Genomic DNA, 14,509 nt, shown 5'->3' with positions numbered 1-14,509 from the left:
TTAGTTTTATGAACATTGTTAAGTATTATTGATTTATTTTAAATTTTATGACGATTGTTAAGTATTATGAATTTATTTTAAATTTTATAAACATTGTTAAATATTATGAATTTATTTTATATATTCTGAATATTGTTAAGTATTATAAGCATTACTTATAATTATTATGAATGATATTTGATTTATATTCAATATGATTCTTAATTATAAATTATTTGATTATACAGGGAATATCTAAATAAAAACAGGAAATTATTTTTTGTGATTGAATTTTAACATATTAGCGACGGAATGTTCATCTGATGAATTGGAATTTCCGACAGATTTAGCAACAAAAGTTTTTCGTCGCTGAATTTTTCCGACTGAATTTTCCGTCGGAAATCCATCGCTAATATTTCCGACGGAATTGTAATCCGTCGGAAAAAATTAGCGACATGACTTTAAGCGACGGACTTGAGTCCGTCGCTGAAAGTTTCAGCGACGGATTTTTTACTTTCAGCGACGGAAAAATCCGTCACTGATAGCCTGTTTTTTTGTAGTGTTAGCGGGAGGTATGAGTCCTAAAGTATCTTGACAGTACATCATCCAATTGATAATTGAATTACCTACAACAGTTTCTCCATCAATAGGCAGGCCGAAAATAACACCGATGTCATGGAGAGTAATTGTACACTTTCCCACTGACATCATAAATGTGTGTGTTTCAGGATGCCATCTCTCAACTAGTAATGTAATTAAATGATGATCCAGCGAAAAGAAGCCTAATCTGACAGCACCATAAAATCCAGAAATTCTGAGATAGACTTCAATACGGGAGTGAAAATCCTGCTTCAAAACACTCGCAGATCGCCTACAATGTAGTGGCTCATTTTCAATCTCCTCATTCCAAACCGACTGTGATCTATGAGACCGCTGTTGTGTCAATAAAGACTGATCAAGAGGGCCCGGACTCATGTAATCACGATAATTTTGTCTGCCCGTCATATCTGTAAAATAAAAAGTGAACAAATATGTCATAAATTGATGATAATTTTCATTAAAAACATAAGTACGAGTAACTTGCAATTTTATCAGAGAAGTCACATGTAATATTATAGTACATGTCATAATTTTGTAGTATATATTAGAAAAGTCACATGCAAGGTAATAGTACATGTCATAATTTTATAGTATATATCAGAAAAGTCACATGCAAGATAATAGTACACGTCATAATTGTGTGGTATTTATCAGAGAAGTCACATGCAAGATAGTAGTATACGTCATAATTTTGTAGTATTGTAGTATTTATCAGAGAAATCACATGCAAGATAATAGTACACCTCATAATTGTGTAGTATTTATCAGAGAAGTCACATGCAAAATAGTAGTACACGTCATAATTTTGTAGTATTTATCAGAGAAGTCACATGGAAGATAATAGTACAGTGTCATTATTTTAATAGTGCAGTGCATGTGACATGTAATGATTGTGATCCATATTGTATATAAATACGAAAATTTAGCATCCTTGTGTCATCATAGAAAAATGGCTGGAAGTTCATCATTCAATAGAGAGGGTCGAGTGTGGTTGCTTCCAAATTTCAATGACGACTATAAGAAAGAGAAGCATGGTGATTGTAGAGACTATTATGTTGGTTTGAGAAGAGAGTGGAGTTTCAGGCTTGACGAATCAAACAAACTTGTTGGTGATTTGCAGTCATTGGGTGCTCCTATTATAAAACGTCATTATCTTAACATGGCAAGGAATAATATAAGGGCATATGAAGAGAGCCTACGTATCATTCGAAAAGAAAACAATAGATTGCTGCTTCGTTGTTGCAGGCTTTACATGTATAATATGGCAAAAGAGCAAGCAACTGCGATGGATCGTGAGCTCACAGAAGCTGAGATAAGAAATATAATGAATAATTCAAATTATGCATCTGATGAAGAGATGTCTGATGAAGAGTAACTGTTACATTATGTTATCTACTATCACAGTTTAATATCTGTGGTGGCAAATAATTGTCTTGCTATGTTATCTACAATTAGATGTGCTATAAATGTAATATGCGGAATGTATGTGCTTTGTATTACTATGTTATCTACAGTGAATGTATTATGATCAATAATTTTTTCTCACTTAACAAAAGAAAGGTACGCATAAGGATCATACACATTAATGTACCAAATATCTTTTTCTACTTTAACATCTTACAAACCATTCTAATATTTTTTTCAATTGTTACAATCATCATCTGACAGTGACACATCGGATAGGTACTTTGGTGCATTTCCTAAATTATAAAAAATTCGATATTGATTAATATCACCATCTGCCTTAAAATCTTCAGCTCTTGATGTAAAATACCACCTATTTAATCATATTTTAATACTATTATTTCCTCTCGTATACGATATAATGCATTTCGGAGCTGATTAATATTATCGATTGATATATGAATCGCCTTTTTTCTTGGTACTTTAATATTTAGTGAACTAGCCTCCTCACGTAAAGCTGTTAATTGAGCCACCCTATATGACCATTCAGATTTCATGATGTTGTAAACTTTATCAGAATTATGCTGATTAGGATCTAACGAATATATGAAATCATCATCCAGTGCCCAACAACATCTTGCCATTATAAAAATGTCACTTGACGTATATATCAAAGCGGACATTATCCCTAGAATGACACAATTTTGGGTAATATAAGTTACAATAGTAAGATAAATTGTACTATGACTATGTTATATATTTTAATCACTAACAACATTTTGGTCAAGAAGATTGCAAATATTTTACAAAATTATTATTATCAACACCCTTAAATATAATATGTTTTTCAATTTGCAGTACTTTATTAATCCGTCTAATATATAGAAATTATCAAATTACAGTCACATAAATCAATTCAACAACGCCTGACGACACATATTTGTTTATTATGACCAGACTTTCCACATATGGTACAATGGTTTTTAGAAGTTAAAGAAATCTTTGATGCCCTTCAGTCCATCTCGTTTTGAATTCTGCTACTTCTTGGTCGACCATTTTTTCTAATTCTTTGCATATCAGGAATTAGAGGTTTACCGTCAAGTTCTGGCCAGTAATCAGAATGACCCAATAGATTGAACATACTGCCATAACATTTTAAAGTGCGTTCCAATGTGTAGTATGTATCAACATATTGATTATAATCAATGGATTTCGACAGACAAGCTGCTATGGCATGTGAACATGGGATTCACATCTCTTGAAACTTACCACAAGTGCATGTACCTTCTATTAGTTTGACAACTTGCTTATTCTCGGTGCCACTGGTACGAACTTCAAAAACTAAAGTTTTGTTACTAAATCGTATCATCCGATGCCTTGCTGCTTTCATCTCGTTATTCCTAATTATTTCTGCACATGTATGCGTAAAAGTATGCCCCATTTGCATTTGATCCAAATACGTCGTGCGACGTATGTCAAAGTAGTTAGCACATTGGTAGAATATTTTTTCGACCATAGCTGTGACAGGCAATGCGCGAAATCCCTTCAACATCCCATTGACAGATTCAATGGTATTTGTTGTCATGGATCCATACCTTTTTCCTCCATCATGTGACCGTGTCCATATTTCTAAAGGTATTTTAAGGGTCCACTCAAATGTTTTAGGACTGACTTCTCGTATCTTATCCATGGCATTATAAAATTTTCGCTTCTGATTTTGATTAGCTGAAAGATAAAAATACAAGTACTGAATGTTAATATATTAAGCACTAATTAAGGACATATAAACGAATGACTTGATTATATTGAAATTGAATCACTGACCTGCCGTGCGCAAAGCTTCCTTCATATCGGTATTCTTAAATTTCGTATTGTAATTGTTTAATATATGTCGAATGCAATATCGATGGTTGGCTGATGGGGGCTGCCACCAATCCTTTTGCATTGCCTTTTTAATCCCAATGTGTCTGTCGGATATAACACATAATTCTTCTCTATCGGTAATATATAATCGAAGACAATCCATGAACCATCCCCAGTTGTTACTATCCTCTTTATCAACTAATGCAAATGCTAATGAAAAAAATCATATTATTTCCATCAAGCCCGGTTGCACAAAGAATATAACCACTATATTTTCCATATAAAAACGTTCCGTCAACAAAGATGACTGGCCTACAAAACTTGAATCCTTCAATTGATTGTTGAAATGCCCAAAACATTCTATCAAACACTCTGACGTTCCTATCCAAACGACCTTCAATCCAGTGTGGATCATCTTCAATTGCGACAACAGTATCGGGATTGTAATTCATAATAGCATGCATGAACTTACGCAATCTCCCATATGATTCCTCCCATCCACCAAAAATCTTTTCAACTGCAAATTGTTTTCCCATCCATGTTTTTTTATAGGACGGTTCATATCCAACCTTATCTTTAATCTCAACCTGAAGAGTGGCAACTTTCATATCTGGCTGTTGTTCGATCATGGGTAAGATAAATGCACAAATAAATCTAGAATCAAGGTGACCATGATCTTTACTAACACCTGCGTTTCTACATGTGTGCAGACCGTGATATCTTGTTATCTTCCAAATATCAGCATTTTCTTTACGGGATGCACGAAGGTGCCATTGACAATCAGATAATTTGTCCTTACACTTGATTGAATAAGTCCTACTCTTAGTTTTATCATAACAAAATTGGTGATGTCGCAACATATGATACTCTTTAGTAGCAGCGATGACAGCCTCTCGAGATCTGAATATCATTCCTACAGAGAATTCTTTCGACTTATCCCAGAATAAATTCGATGGATCTTTTTCATAAGGATAAACTCTTATTACATCAGAGTCAATTTTAGAATACGGAGGTGGAAATATCAATGGTCTAATAGAATTTTCATATCCACTATTAAAACACATGGCATAATTTATATCATGATCATCTCCATCATTAAATTGAACACCTGGAATGTCGTCTTCCTCGTCAATCCACGGATCATCTCCATCTGTATCTAAATCATCAAGAAAATCAGTATCATCATCGTTTTCACCCTGGCCAACATCCTCTGCATTGTGCTGTAATTCATGACACGTTTCTATTTCTACAACCGGACAATTATCATTTCAGAGATTGTCTTCACCTTCACCCTCCATAACGATTGGACAACTAGTTGAAGACCCAATCCCTCCATCTTCTGTTCTATGATGACGAGATAAAATATCTACATATAATACAATTGAATCTACTGGCCTGATTGTCGATATGTAGTCAAACATCACGTTCACATCTTCGTCATCACTTAGTTGTGCTAATCCATATTTAATAATATCATTATTCAATATCGGTTGTCTAAAAATAATATGTGTTATCATATCTTCATGCGTTGACAATTTAATGGCACGAACAATTTTAATCACTAATTCTTCATAATTCAAATTCTTTTCGATACGAAACATTCTAGACTATCCACCAACATAATCATATCCAATATCAATATTAACTATATGCCCGTCCCAGTACACTGTACCATAACACGGAGTAGTCATTTTTCTTCCTAATTTACCTACTAGACAATAATAGTACAATAAATTACAAATAAAAAAAAATAGAAGCTAAATACATATATATATCATAACACCATCCATGTTTGCTATATAAAAAAATCCTCATTTCATAATATTTTCAATTTTGCTCACAACAACCTATGTATGTTAAATTAATTTTTCAAAAACTAAATTTTCATATTTATTATGAATAATATAAATTTATATCCCCACAAAAAATTACTTTAAAATTCTAAATAAAATATATCTATCTAAATATTTCTTTTTCTAATTTCCTAATATTTTCTCACAACAAAAAATTTACAACCAACATTTACAATTATAAATTTTCCCTACTTTAAAACTAACTTAATCCCTAATATTTTTTTCACAATAATCTATGTATATTAAATTAATTTTTAAAAAACAAAATTTTTATATTTATTATGACTAATATAAATTTATTTTTCCACAAAAAATTACTTTAAAATTTTAAATAAAATATATCTAACTAAATATTTCTTTTTCTAATTTCCTAATATTCTCTCACAACAAAAAATTTACAACCAACATGTACAATTATAAATTTTTCCTACTTTAAAACTACCTTAATCCCTAATATTTTTTTCACAACAACCTATGTATATTAAATTAATTTCTAAAAAACTAAATTTTTATATTTATTATAAATAATATAAATTTATTTTCCCACAAAAAATTACTTTAAAATTTTAAATAAAATATATCTAACTAAATATTTCTTTTTCTAATTTCCTAATATTTTTTCACAACAAAAAATTTACAACCAACATTTACAATTATAAATTTTTCCTACTTTAAAATTACGTTAATCCCTAATATTTTTTTCACAACAACCTATGTATATTAAATTAATTTTTAAAAAATTAAATTTTCATATTTATTATGAATAATATAAATTTATTTCCCCACAAAAAATTACTTTAAAATTTTAAATAAAATATATCTCACTAAATAATTTTTTAATATTTTTCCTACATAAAAAATTTACATTTATAAATTTTCCCTACTTTAAAACTACCTTAATCCCTATAATTTTGTTCACAACAACCTATGTATATTAAATTAATTTTAAAAAAACTAAATTTTCATATTTATTATGAATAATATAAATTTATTTCACCACAAAACATTACTTTAAAATTTTAAATAAAATCTATCTCACTAAATAATTTTTTCATAATTTTCCTACATAATAAATTTACATTTATAAATTTTCCCTACTTTAATACTACCTTAATCCCTACAATTTTGGTCACAACAACTTATTAATATTAAATTAATTTTTAAAAAAGTAAAATTTCATATTTATTATAAATAATATAAATTTATTTCCAAACAAAATATTACTTCAAAATTTTAAATCAAATATATCTAACTAAATAATTTTTTATCCATTTCCTAATATTTTTTCTACGCAAAAAATTCACAACAAAATTTACATTTATAATTTTTTCATATTTTAATCCCTACATTTTTTTTATCCAAGACCCTATATATATTAAATTTCTTAAATAATACATTTTGAGATTAATTATGAATATTATAAATTTATTTAACCAATTTTTATTTCATTATTTTTTTAAATAAAATAAATCTAACTAAATAATTTTTTCCTAATTTTCTAATATTTTCCCTACACAAAAAATTTACATCAATATTTACATTTATAAATTTTTCCCTACTTTAATACTATCTTAATTCCTACAATTTTGGTCACAACAACTTATATAAATTAAATTTTTTAAAAAACTAAATTTTCATATTTATTATAAATAATATAAATTTATTTCTCCACAAAACACCCAATTTTTTCATACATTTCTTTTTTATTTATTATATTATTATAAATCATAATTTTTTTTTCATTTTCTTATATTACTTTTTATAATTTTAAATAAACATAACTATGCATTTTTTACTATTAATTACATACGAACTATAATTTTTTCAATAATATAAATATCGTACTAATTCATTAAAAGAATAAAATATACCATATTTTTATAAATAATATTAAATTACTTACTTGTATGAAAATCGATCACAAATTTCACGCGTCCACGAAGACTGTATCGGGAATAGAAAAAACTACAAAATACAACTTTCTTTTTATTAATAAATTTTTATTTATCTAAATTTCATAAAAAAATTTAATATAAAACGTACATTTTTTGTTGAAAATTTGTTGAGATGGATTGTAGCAGAGAGGAAATATTGAGAAATATTTTTTTTGAGATGAGTTGAAAGAAATCTAAGAGAAAAGTGAAGCAGTGAAGCGTTCAGAGAAAAGAAATTACAGCGTGGAGAAAAAAGGATGGAGCAGAAATTACAGCGTGGAGAAAAAAGGATGGAGCAGGGACGGTGGGGTTATATAGTGAAATTACATCAGAGACCTCCTTCTACCGCACTTTTGAAGTGCGGTAAAATTTTTTTTATTTAAAAAATTTAATTTTTGATATTAACCGCTCTCTATCGCATTTTATAAGTGCAGTGGAGGATTGATTCACCTTGATCTGGAAAATTTTTTCTCCTAGACTAGAGTTTAAGAAATATATATTTTTTTTAACTTAAAAACCATCCAAGCAATTATAATTATTGCAAGCAAATACCTTGCAGAGCCTCTCTTTTATAACTCGGAGGCACAATGAATACAGCTGCTTATATTGTGGAAGCATTCCACTGTCACAATCTTCTAATCCCTAAAACCAATTGCTAAGCAATAGACATTTACACAGGGATACCTCTTAATCCCTAAAACAATAGCTATATTTACATAGGCATGGTGCGAATTCTTCAAATCAATGAATAGAACTCTAGGATATCCATTTTGTATATTATATTTCATACAGATAGCCTTAAAACTCATAACGCCCATATGAAAAACAGACGGACAGAAATTCTGTAAAGAAATCTGAAGAAACTGTCATGTTTTGCTCTTGATCTTCCTTTGAGCCTTCAGATCTACCACAATGACGGTGATATTGTCCTTGCTTCCTTTTTGAAGAGCACGTTCTGCGAGATACTCAGCTGCTGCCTGAGCTGCAGGATCAATATCCTCACCCCTTGGGCAGGGAAGCGCAGCACCATTCTTTTTATGCCAGACAAGTATTCGTCTCCGAGCAAGATCACACGCTTCTTCATTTGACATGACATCCCATAGCCCATCACTAGCCAGAATCAGGCATTCATCTTCTTTTGCCCGAGGAATAAATGTAACTTCTGGTTCAGGAATAATCCATGGTTTCAAATATTTATCACCTGCATCCAGGTGTGTTTTTAAGTTACCAACTGGACATAGTCAAGACTACTCAATAAACCGACAAACATGTGAGCAAATGCAGTGGCATGAGATGAGAAAACTACAAAATTACATTACCCGCATAATGAAGCCGATCTGATTGTCACACACACACACACATCACAAAGGAAATAATTTTCAAAAATTCAAAAGAAAAATAACACGTCCCTTTCATGGTTTGTTATCACTTGATGGGAAGAAAAGCGGATTCACTATCACATTTTGAAAGGGATAAAAATGTTAAACAAGAAAACTCGTCTGTGCATAACAAATAAAGACTATCATTAATAATTCTACTATTTTGCTAGATGTGTAAAAACTTCATATCATACAAGGATCAGTACCTCACAAAAACGATTTAGATCTATCAAACTTTTAATTTCCCCATATACTAGTCATTTTTGGGTTGATGCAGGTCAAAATGAATTTAATTCAATTAATACATTGAATTCACTGCTCAGACGGGTTGTGGTACAAGCCACCATCCTACAAGAGATAAATTAAGAAATATACTTATTCCCACATTACAAAGCTTTATAAGTAAGAATTAACGGTGCTATCATGTTTGGAAGACGAGGAACAAGGAAAGGGCTATGTTTTTTTTTTTTTTTTTTAATTCGTGAGTTCAGTTTCAACTATAATTACTTAAATTTATATATGAAATATTTTAATATTTTTTAATATCTTTTATAATCCTATATGGATTGGGAGTCAAATGAACATTGTTAACTGAAAAATTTTCATAGAAGAGATATTTTAGCTTGCTAAAAGGATGGACAAATTTTATAATCCTAAATTAAGTGAAAACCTATCAATATTTCTTTATTCTTTTATCAATATTTCTTTATTCTTTCAAAAGTAGCTATTATGGAAGTAGATTTTTATTTATAACATAATTAGGTTATAATTTATCTTTTTTTATTTTACTAAGATTAGTATACTAGCAGAATGAGAATTAATTTTCCTGTTTATGTAGGATTTTAACTAGGATTTTTTTTTCTTGCTCCAACTAGGATTAGGAGATTTTTATTTATAAATAGTCTATCTTCGGTACGTAAGTAACACAAGTTAAAAGCTTGTATGTTCTTGGTAATGAAAATTTTCTTAGTTGAAAATATGTTCATCTTCTTGTAAAAATAATTATTCTTTGTATCTTTCCGTATTTAATTAATTTATCAAGAATTACTATGACATTTTTTAGCTGAAATTATCATTTGATTATCTATATTTCTAATCACATTAATTGGTTAGAGTTATAGTAGAATAACTCCTATAAATTATATTTATCCCTTTTATTGTCAAACCGTGTGACAGAGTTTTTTTATCACAAGTTGATTCTGAGTGCCGCACCAAATACATACCAGATTTTTCTCTATTTACTTTAAGGTTCAGATACACTTTATGAAGGCACTGATCTAAAACCAATTTTAAATGTTTATGACATAGATAATGCACAATCATCTAAGGGACTCCAAATGGAAAGCAGAATTGTTATCTCTGCATACCACAAAAATTTCAAAGTAAAAATATAAAAGGGGATAGACATTTATGACACGATGTTCATTGGACAACACCTCAAGCCAAGTCCATCCAAATTGAATGTCCTCTGGCTTTACCACCTTTGAGATTAGGCATTCAGAACAGGGCAATAACTTACAAATAAAATTTAAGTGACAGATTGATGATGCTGCGGCTAAATTTGAAAAAAGAAACCAGGATAATGGCGTAAAACACATACCAATTGACCTTGACATTGCAAGAACACCACAGACACGATGCCCATTCCATTGTATAACCTTGCCTCCAGCTGCTTCTATCCTTGCATGTTCGTCTTCCCGGTTTGGCTGAAACAACAGAAACAAGTGACCATTAGCTACTTTAGTCATTTAGCAACAGAAGAAGAAGGCTTATAGCTTTGAAGGCCTAATACTTTATGATCCACTGATAAAGCCATAGGTTCTTTCCCACGACAGAGAACTGCCCGTGAGTCTCCACAATTCGCTACTATAATGTGGGATGAACAAATAATGGCAACAACTGCAGTTGAACCCACAGTTTCAGGCGCAACTGGTTCAGCACTGTCTTTTCCTCCAACTTCAGCATCTACCTTGAGAAAACAATTGCTAAATGTTTTCTTCCACAGCTCTTGGCAACTATCTTTCATGCTTCCATGACTCGGGCCATTGTTAATGAATTCTATCTCCTCAGCCAAAGCAGAATGGATATGATCACGACAATAGTTTGCAACCTGACAAGAGGCAAACACATTTATGGCGTTCATTTTCAGAAGAAAAAAAAAGAGAGAAAGAAATACAGTTTGTTGATATGAAGAAACAAATAAGGAAGAAAAAGATCAAACATTACCTGTGAACCTCCATGACCATCATAAACTCCAAAGAAATGAGCAGCCTGGTGAGTTATACACTTGCTCATACCCTCAAGCACCCGATCACCAATTAGCATTTGAATAGGGATTTCCAGAAAATTGGGCACGGTTGCAAATGCATCTTCCATCTCAGGTCTCCTTCCACATATGGATGTAACTCCCCAAAGGGGCACACAGTCCACCTCAAAAACACTGCGTGTGACTGTTCCATTCACCCCTTTTCCTGGAGCCAGCTGAAATAGAACTGTATATGGCTTTGCATCAGATACATTTCCAGTCTTTTCCTCAAGATTCGCTTCTAAAGAAACAGAATCTCTCCCAACCTCTGTCTCTACATTTGACGCCAAATCGGTGGCATTAGCAATAATTTCAACACTGCCGATGCTCTTCCCAATATCCACAGAACCTGGAGTTCCTATCTCAGAGATGGCCTCGAAACCCAGGAAATCCTCTCCGCACAAGCTGCTAGTCTCACTAGCCACTGAAAGAGAGCAAGAACTATCAAAAATACGATCGCCCTCCAAGGAAAAGGAATCATCTTCTTCACTTTCCTGGTTTATCAAATTATCAGTAACCACCCAATTATTTTTATGTTCAGAGATCATATCCAACAAAGGGGCTCCTCCCTGCTTGTCCTCTTCTGGAATGCCAACTGTTATATCACTAACTTCATAATCCAAACAACCACCATTACAACCCTTATCCCCAATAGTAGAAACTTTAGAGACAGAATCAGATAATAAGCCTGCCGTATCTGCCATCAGCTTAAGTCCTGTGATATCCAAATGGGTATCTGAGGTTGGGTTTTCACATACTGAATTACCTACTCTATATGGCACTGCAACCGTCGGAGACATCTCCTCCATCAAAATCCTTGTCTGGGCAGCACAAAAAGTTACCCTCCCACCCATCTAAAATAATAAAACCTGTCATTATTCAACTAAATGATCAACTCCTCTCATGAAGAATGATTTTGGAATGTGAGAGCAGCGGGTTAAAAGAAAACACAATATTCCTAAATCAGGAAAGAAGTTCGTGAGACGCAAGATTTGGGTGAGCTAAAAGGTGGTGAAAGGGAAATGGACATTCAGATCAGGTCAACAAGAATAGAACCAAACTTCCATTTGTGGAATTTACAACCCTAACAAGTAAAGCAGAGATTGGTTAGAGCTGCTTAAGCTTTATCAGCTTCTTCTTCTCCAGACTCTTCTCTATCTACTTCCATCAACTATGGTGAAAGAGATATTGCGAGAAAGCAACTTTAAATCCACAAAAATAAAACAAAATTTAGAAAAATATATATATAAGCACAAAACTAAACTAAATATGGAAAAACCCTTATCTTGAAACACAAGAAAGAGAAAGAAAAGGAGTCATGAAAAGAACCCAGGAAAGCTGAAGTCCCAAGAATCACAGGAAAGCCCCAAAAAGATAGCAGCACTCACTTTCACATGTTTGCTGGAGTTCCCTTGATCTGAGGCAACACATTTCAGCCTCTTGTAAATTCACTCTACCTCTCAGCCTCGCCTTCTGCGTCTCTTTCTAATAATTATCACAATTAATCAACAATGAAAGCGAAGAAAACCCCATCCTCCCACTCCCCCTCCTGCTCCCCATTGCTGAAGAAAAGGAAGAAATCAGTGCCTAATAACAGCTGGAATGATCATAAAAGGAATCAAGAGTCAAGAAATAGAGGGGTTTGATTACCATAAGGACTTGTTTTCTTGAATATTTTTATTAACGTAATTTATTCATAAATCTGGGCGTTTACTTTAAACTTGGAAGAACAATAAAGGGAGTGATGAAGAAGAAGAGAAGACAATGCAAAATTTTCAGGTGCCAAGTGTAGAATAGCATACTACAGCATCTCTGCCAATCCCCTGCTCCTTCCTTCACCATTGCCGGGGTCATTAGAAACTTTAAAAAAAAAAAAAAAAAGCATCATGGTTTCAAGCTCTTTTATCCATTATTTCTCTTTATTTTATATCCTTTGTAATTAAATAATTATTTATTAATAAAATTATTTTATAATAAATAAAAAATATATAAAAAATAAAAATATATAAAAAAATCATTTTTTAGTTTTGAAATTGGTCATAATTAATGAATATATTTTTAAATTTTTAAAATCTAAAATTTTGATTACTGTCTTATTTTATTTCTAAAATTCAATTATCTCATTCAGTTAAATTAAATTATACTATTCGAGATAAATAAAATATCTATTTTGATTTTGATTAAACTATTTAAAAGTTAATCTAATATAAAAAAAAAATTCATATGTACTTTCTCTTATTTAAACTCCTCTCCTCAGTCATCACAGCTTTGAAATTTACCTACTACAGTGTGCTGATATTCAAATTATAATAAAACACTTTAGTCCCCTAAAAATTAATTTTAAATAATTAAAAAATATTATTATTATTAAATCTTTAAATATTTTAAAAATTTATTTGTTTATTTTTATTTAAAAAATATACCATTAACTTATATTAAATATTTATATTTTTAATTTATATAATTTTAATTGTATATATTATTTAGTATTTATAAATTTAAATATTTATATTATTTGATTTTTTATGAAAATTTAAATAAATTCATTAACAATTTTTTAATAAATTATTAAATAATTTGATTTTATAAAATATAGAATTATTTCTATTCGTGTAATTTTAATATGATATAAACTAGTGAATTTTTAAAAATTTGTAATTATTCTCACATAAATAAAATTACAACACTAAATATTATTTTTATAGTAATAAATTACTCCATTTTATTTTGATTCAAAAAATTTACTTCTAATCTTTAATATTTCAACTTATATTTTTCATTTTTAAAAATATTTATAATCTAAATTATTCATATTTATTTTTTACAATCACCTTTTAATAATAATTAGTGATAGTTATTTTATTTTTATTTATGTAATTAAAATTATATATTAAATTATTTAAATTTATGAAAATTAAATTAAATTTTTTAAAAAATACTGTGGATAATGATTAGATTATTTAATATTTTCATAAACTATTTAAATTTAGAAAAAAATAAGTTTAATAAGTTATTACTTAAATTAGTTTTTTCTAAAAAATAAATTATAAATATAAATAAAATTAAATAGTATTTATGTGAGGAATAGATTAAACTATTCAAACTAAACAAAATTAAATGGACAAATTCATTCGACTTGCAAAATTTTATTTATGTAAATTTTTTCAATTTTAAAATTTTATTTTTAATATG

General features: G+C 30.0%; 1 protein-coding gene across 4 annotated transcripts; it reads right to left on the bottom strand.

Annotated features, from left to right (window-relative positions):
• Positions 1-8,130: 8,130 nt before the first annotated feature.
• LOC110603446 (protein phosphatase 2C 53) lies at positions 8,131-13,181 on the bottom strand. 4 transcript variants are annotated; one of them, XM_043951845.1, is made up of 5 exons: positions 12,706-13,177; positions 11,239-12,519; positions 10,805-11,122; positions 10,613-10,718; positions 8,131-8,834 (listed from the first exon to the last, which is right to left on the bottom strand). In XM_043951845.1, exons 2-5 carry the CDS (start codon positions 12,169-12,171, stop codon positions 8,500-8,502), a joined length of 1,692 nt encoding a protein of 563 aa, XP_043807780.1. In that variant the 5' UTR covers positions 12,172-12,519; positions 12,706-13,177; the 3' UTR covers positions 8,131-8,499. The 4 variants fall into 4 exon arrangements, with proteins under 4 accessions (XP_043807780.1, XP_043807781.1, XP_043807779.1 ...); XM_043951846.1 differs by having other exon boundaries at positions 11,239-12,186; XM_043951844.1 differs by having other exon boundaries at positions 11,239-12,879; positions 12,968-13,177.
• Between the last annotated feature and the right edge of the window lie 1,328 nt (positions 13,182-14,509).

The sequence above is a fragment of the Manihot esculenta genome, chromosome 16 (genome assembly GCF_001659605.2).
Source record: "Manihot esculenta cultivar AM560-2 chromosome 16, M.esculenta_v8, whole genome shotgun sequence".
Taxonomy (NCBI): Eukaryota; Viridiplantae; Streptophyta; class Magnoliopsida; order Malpighiales; family Euphorbiaceae; genus Manihot; species Manihot esculenta.
Note: the sequence above shows the minus strand (reverse complement) of the source record. Positions and strands in the feature narration are given on the sequence as shown.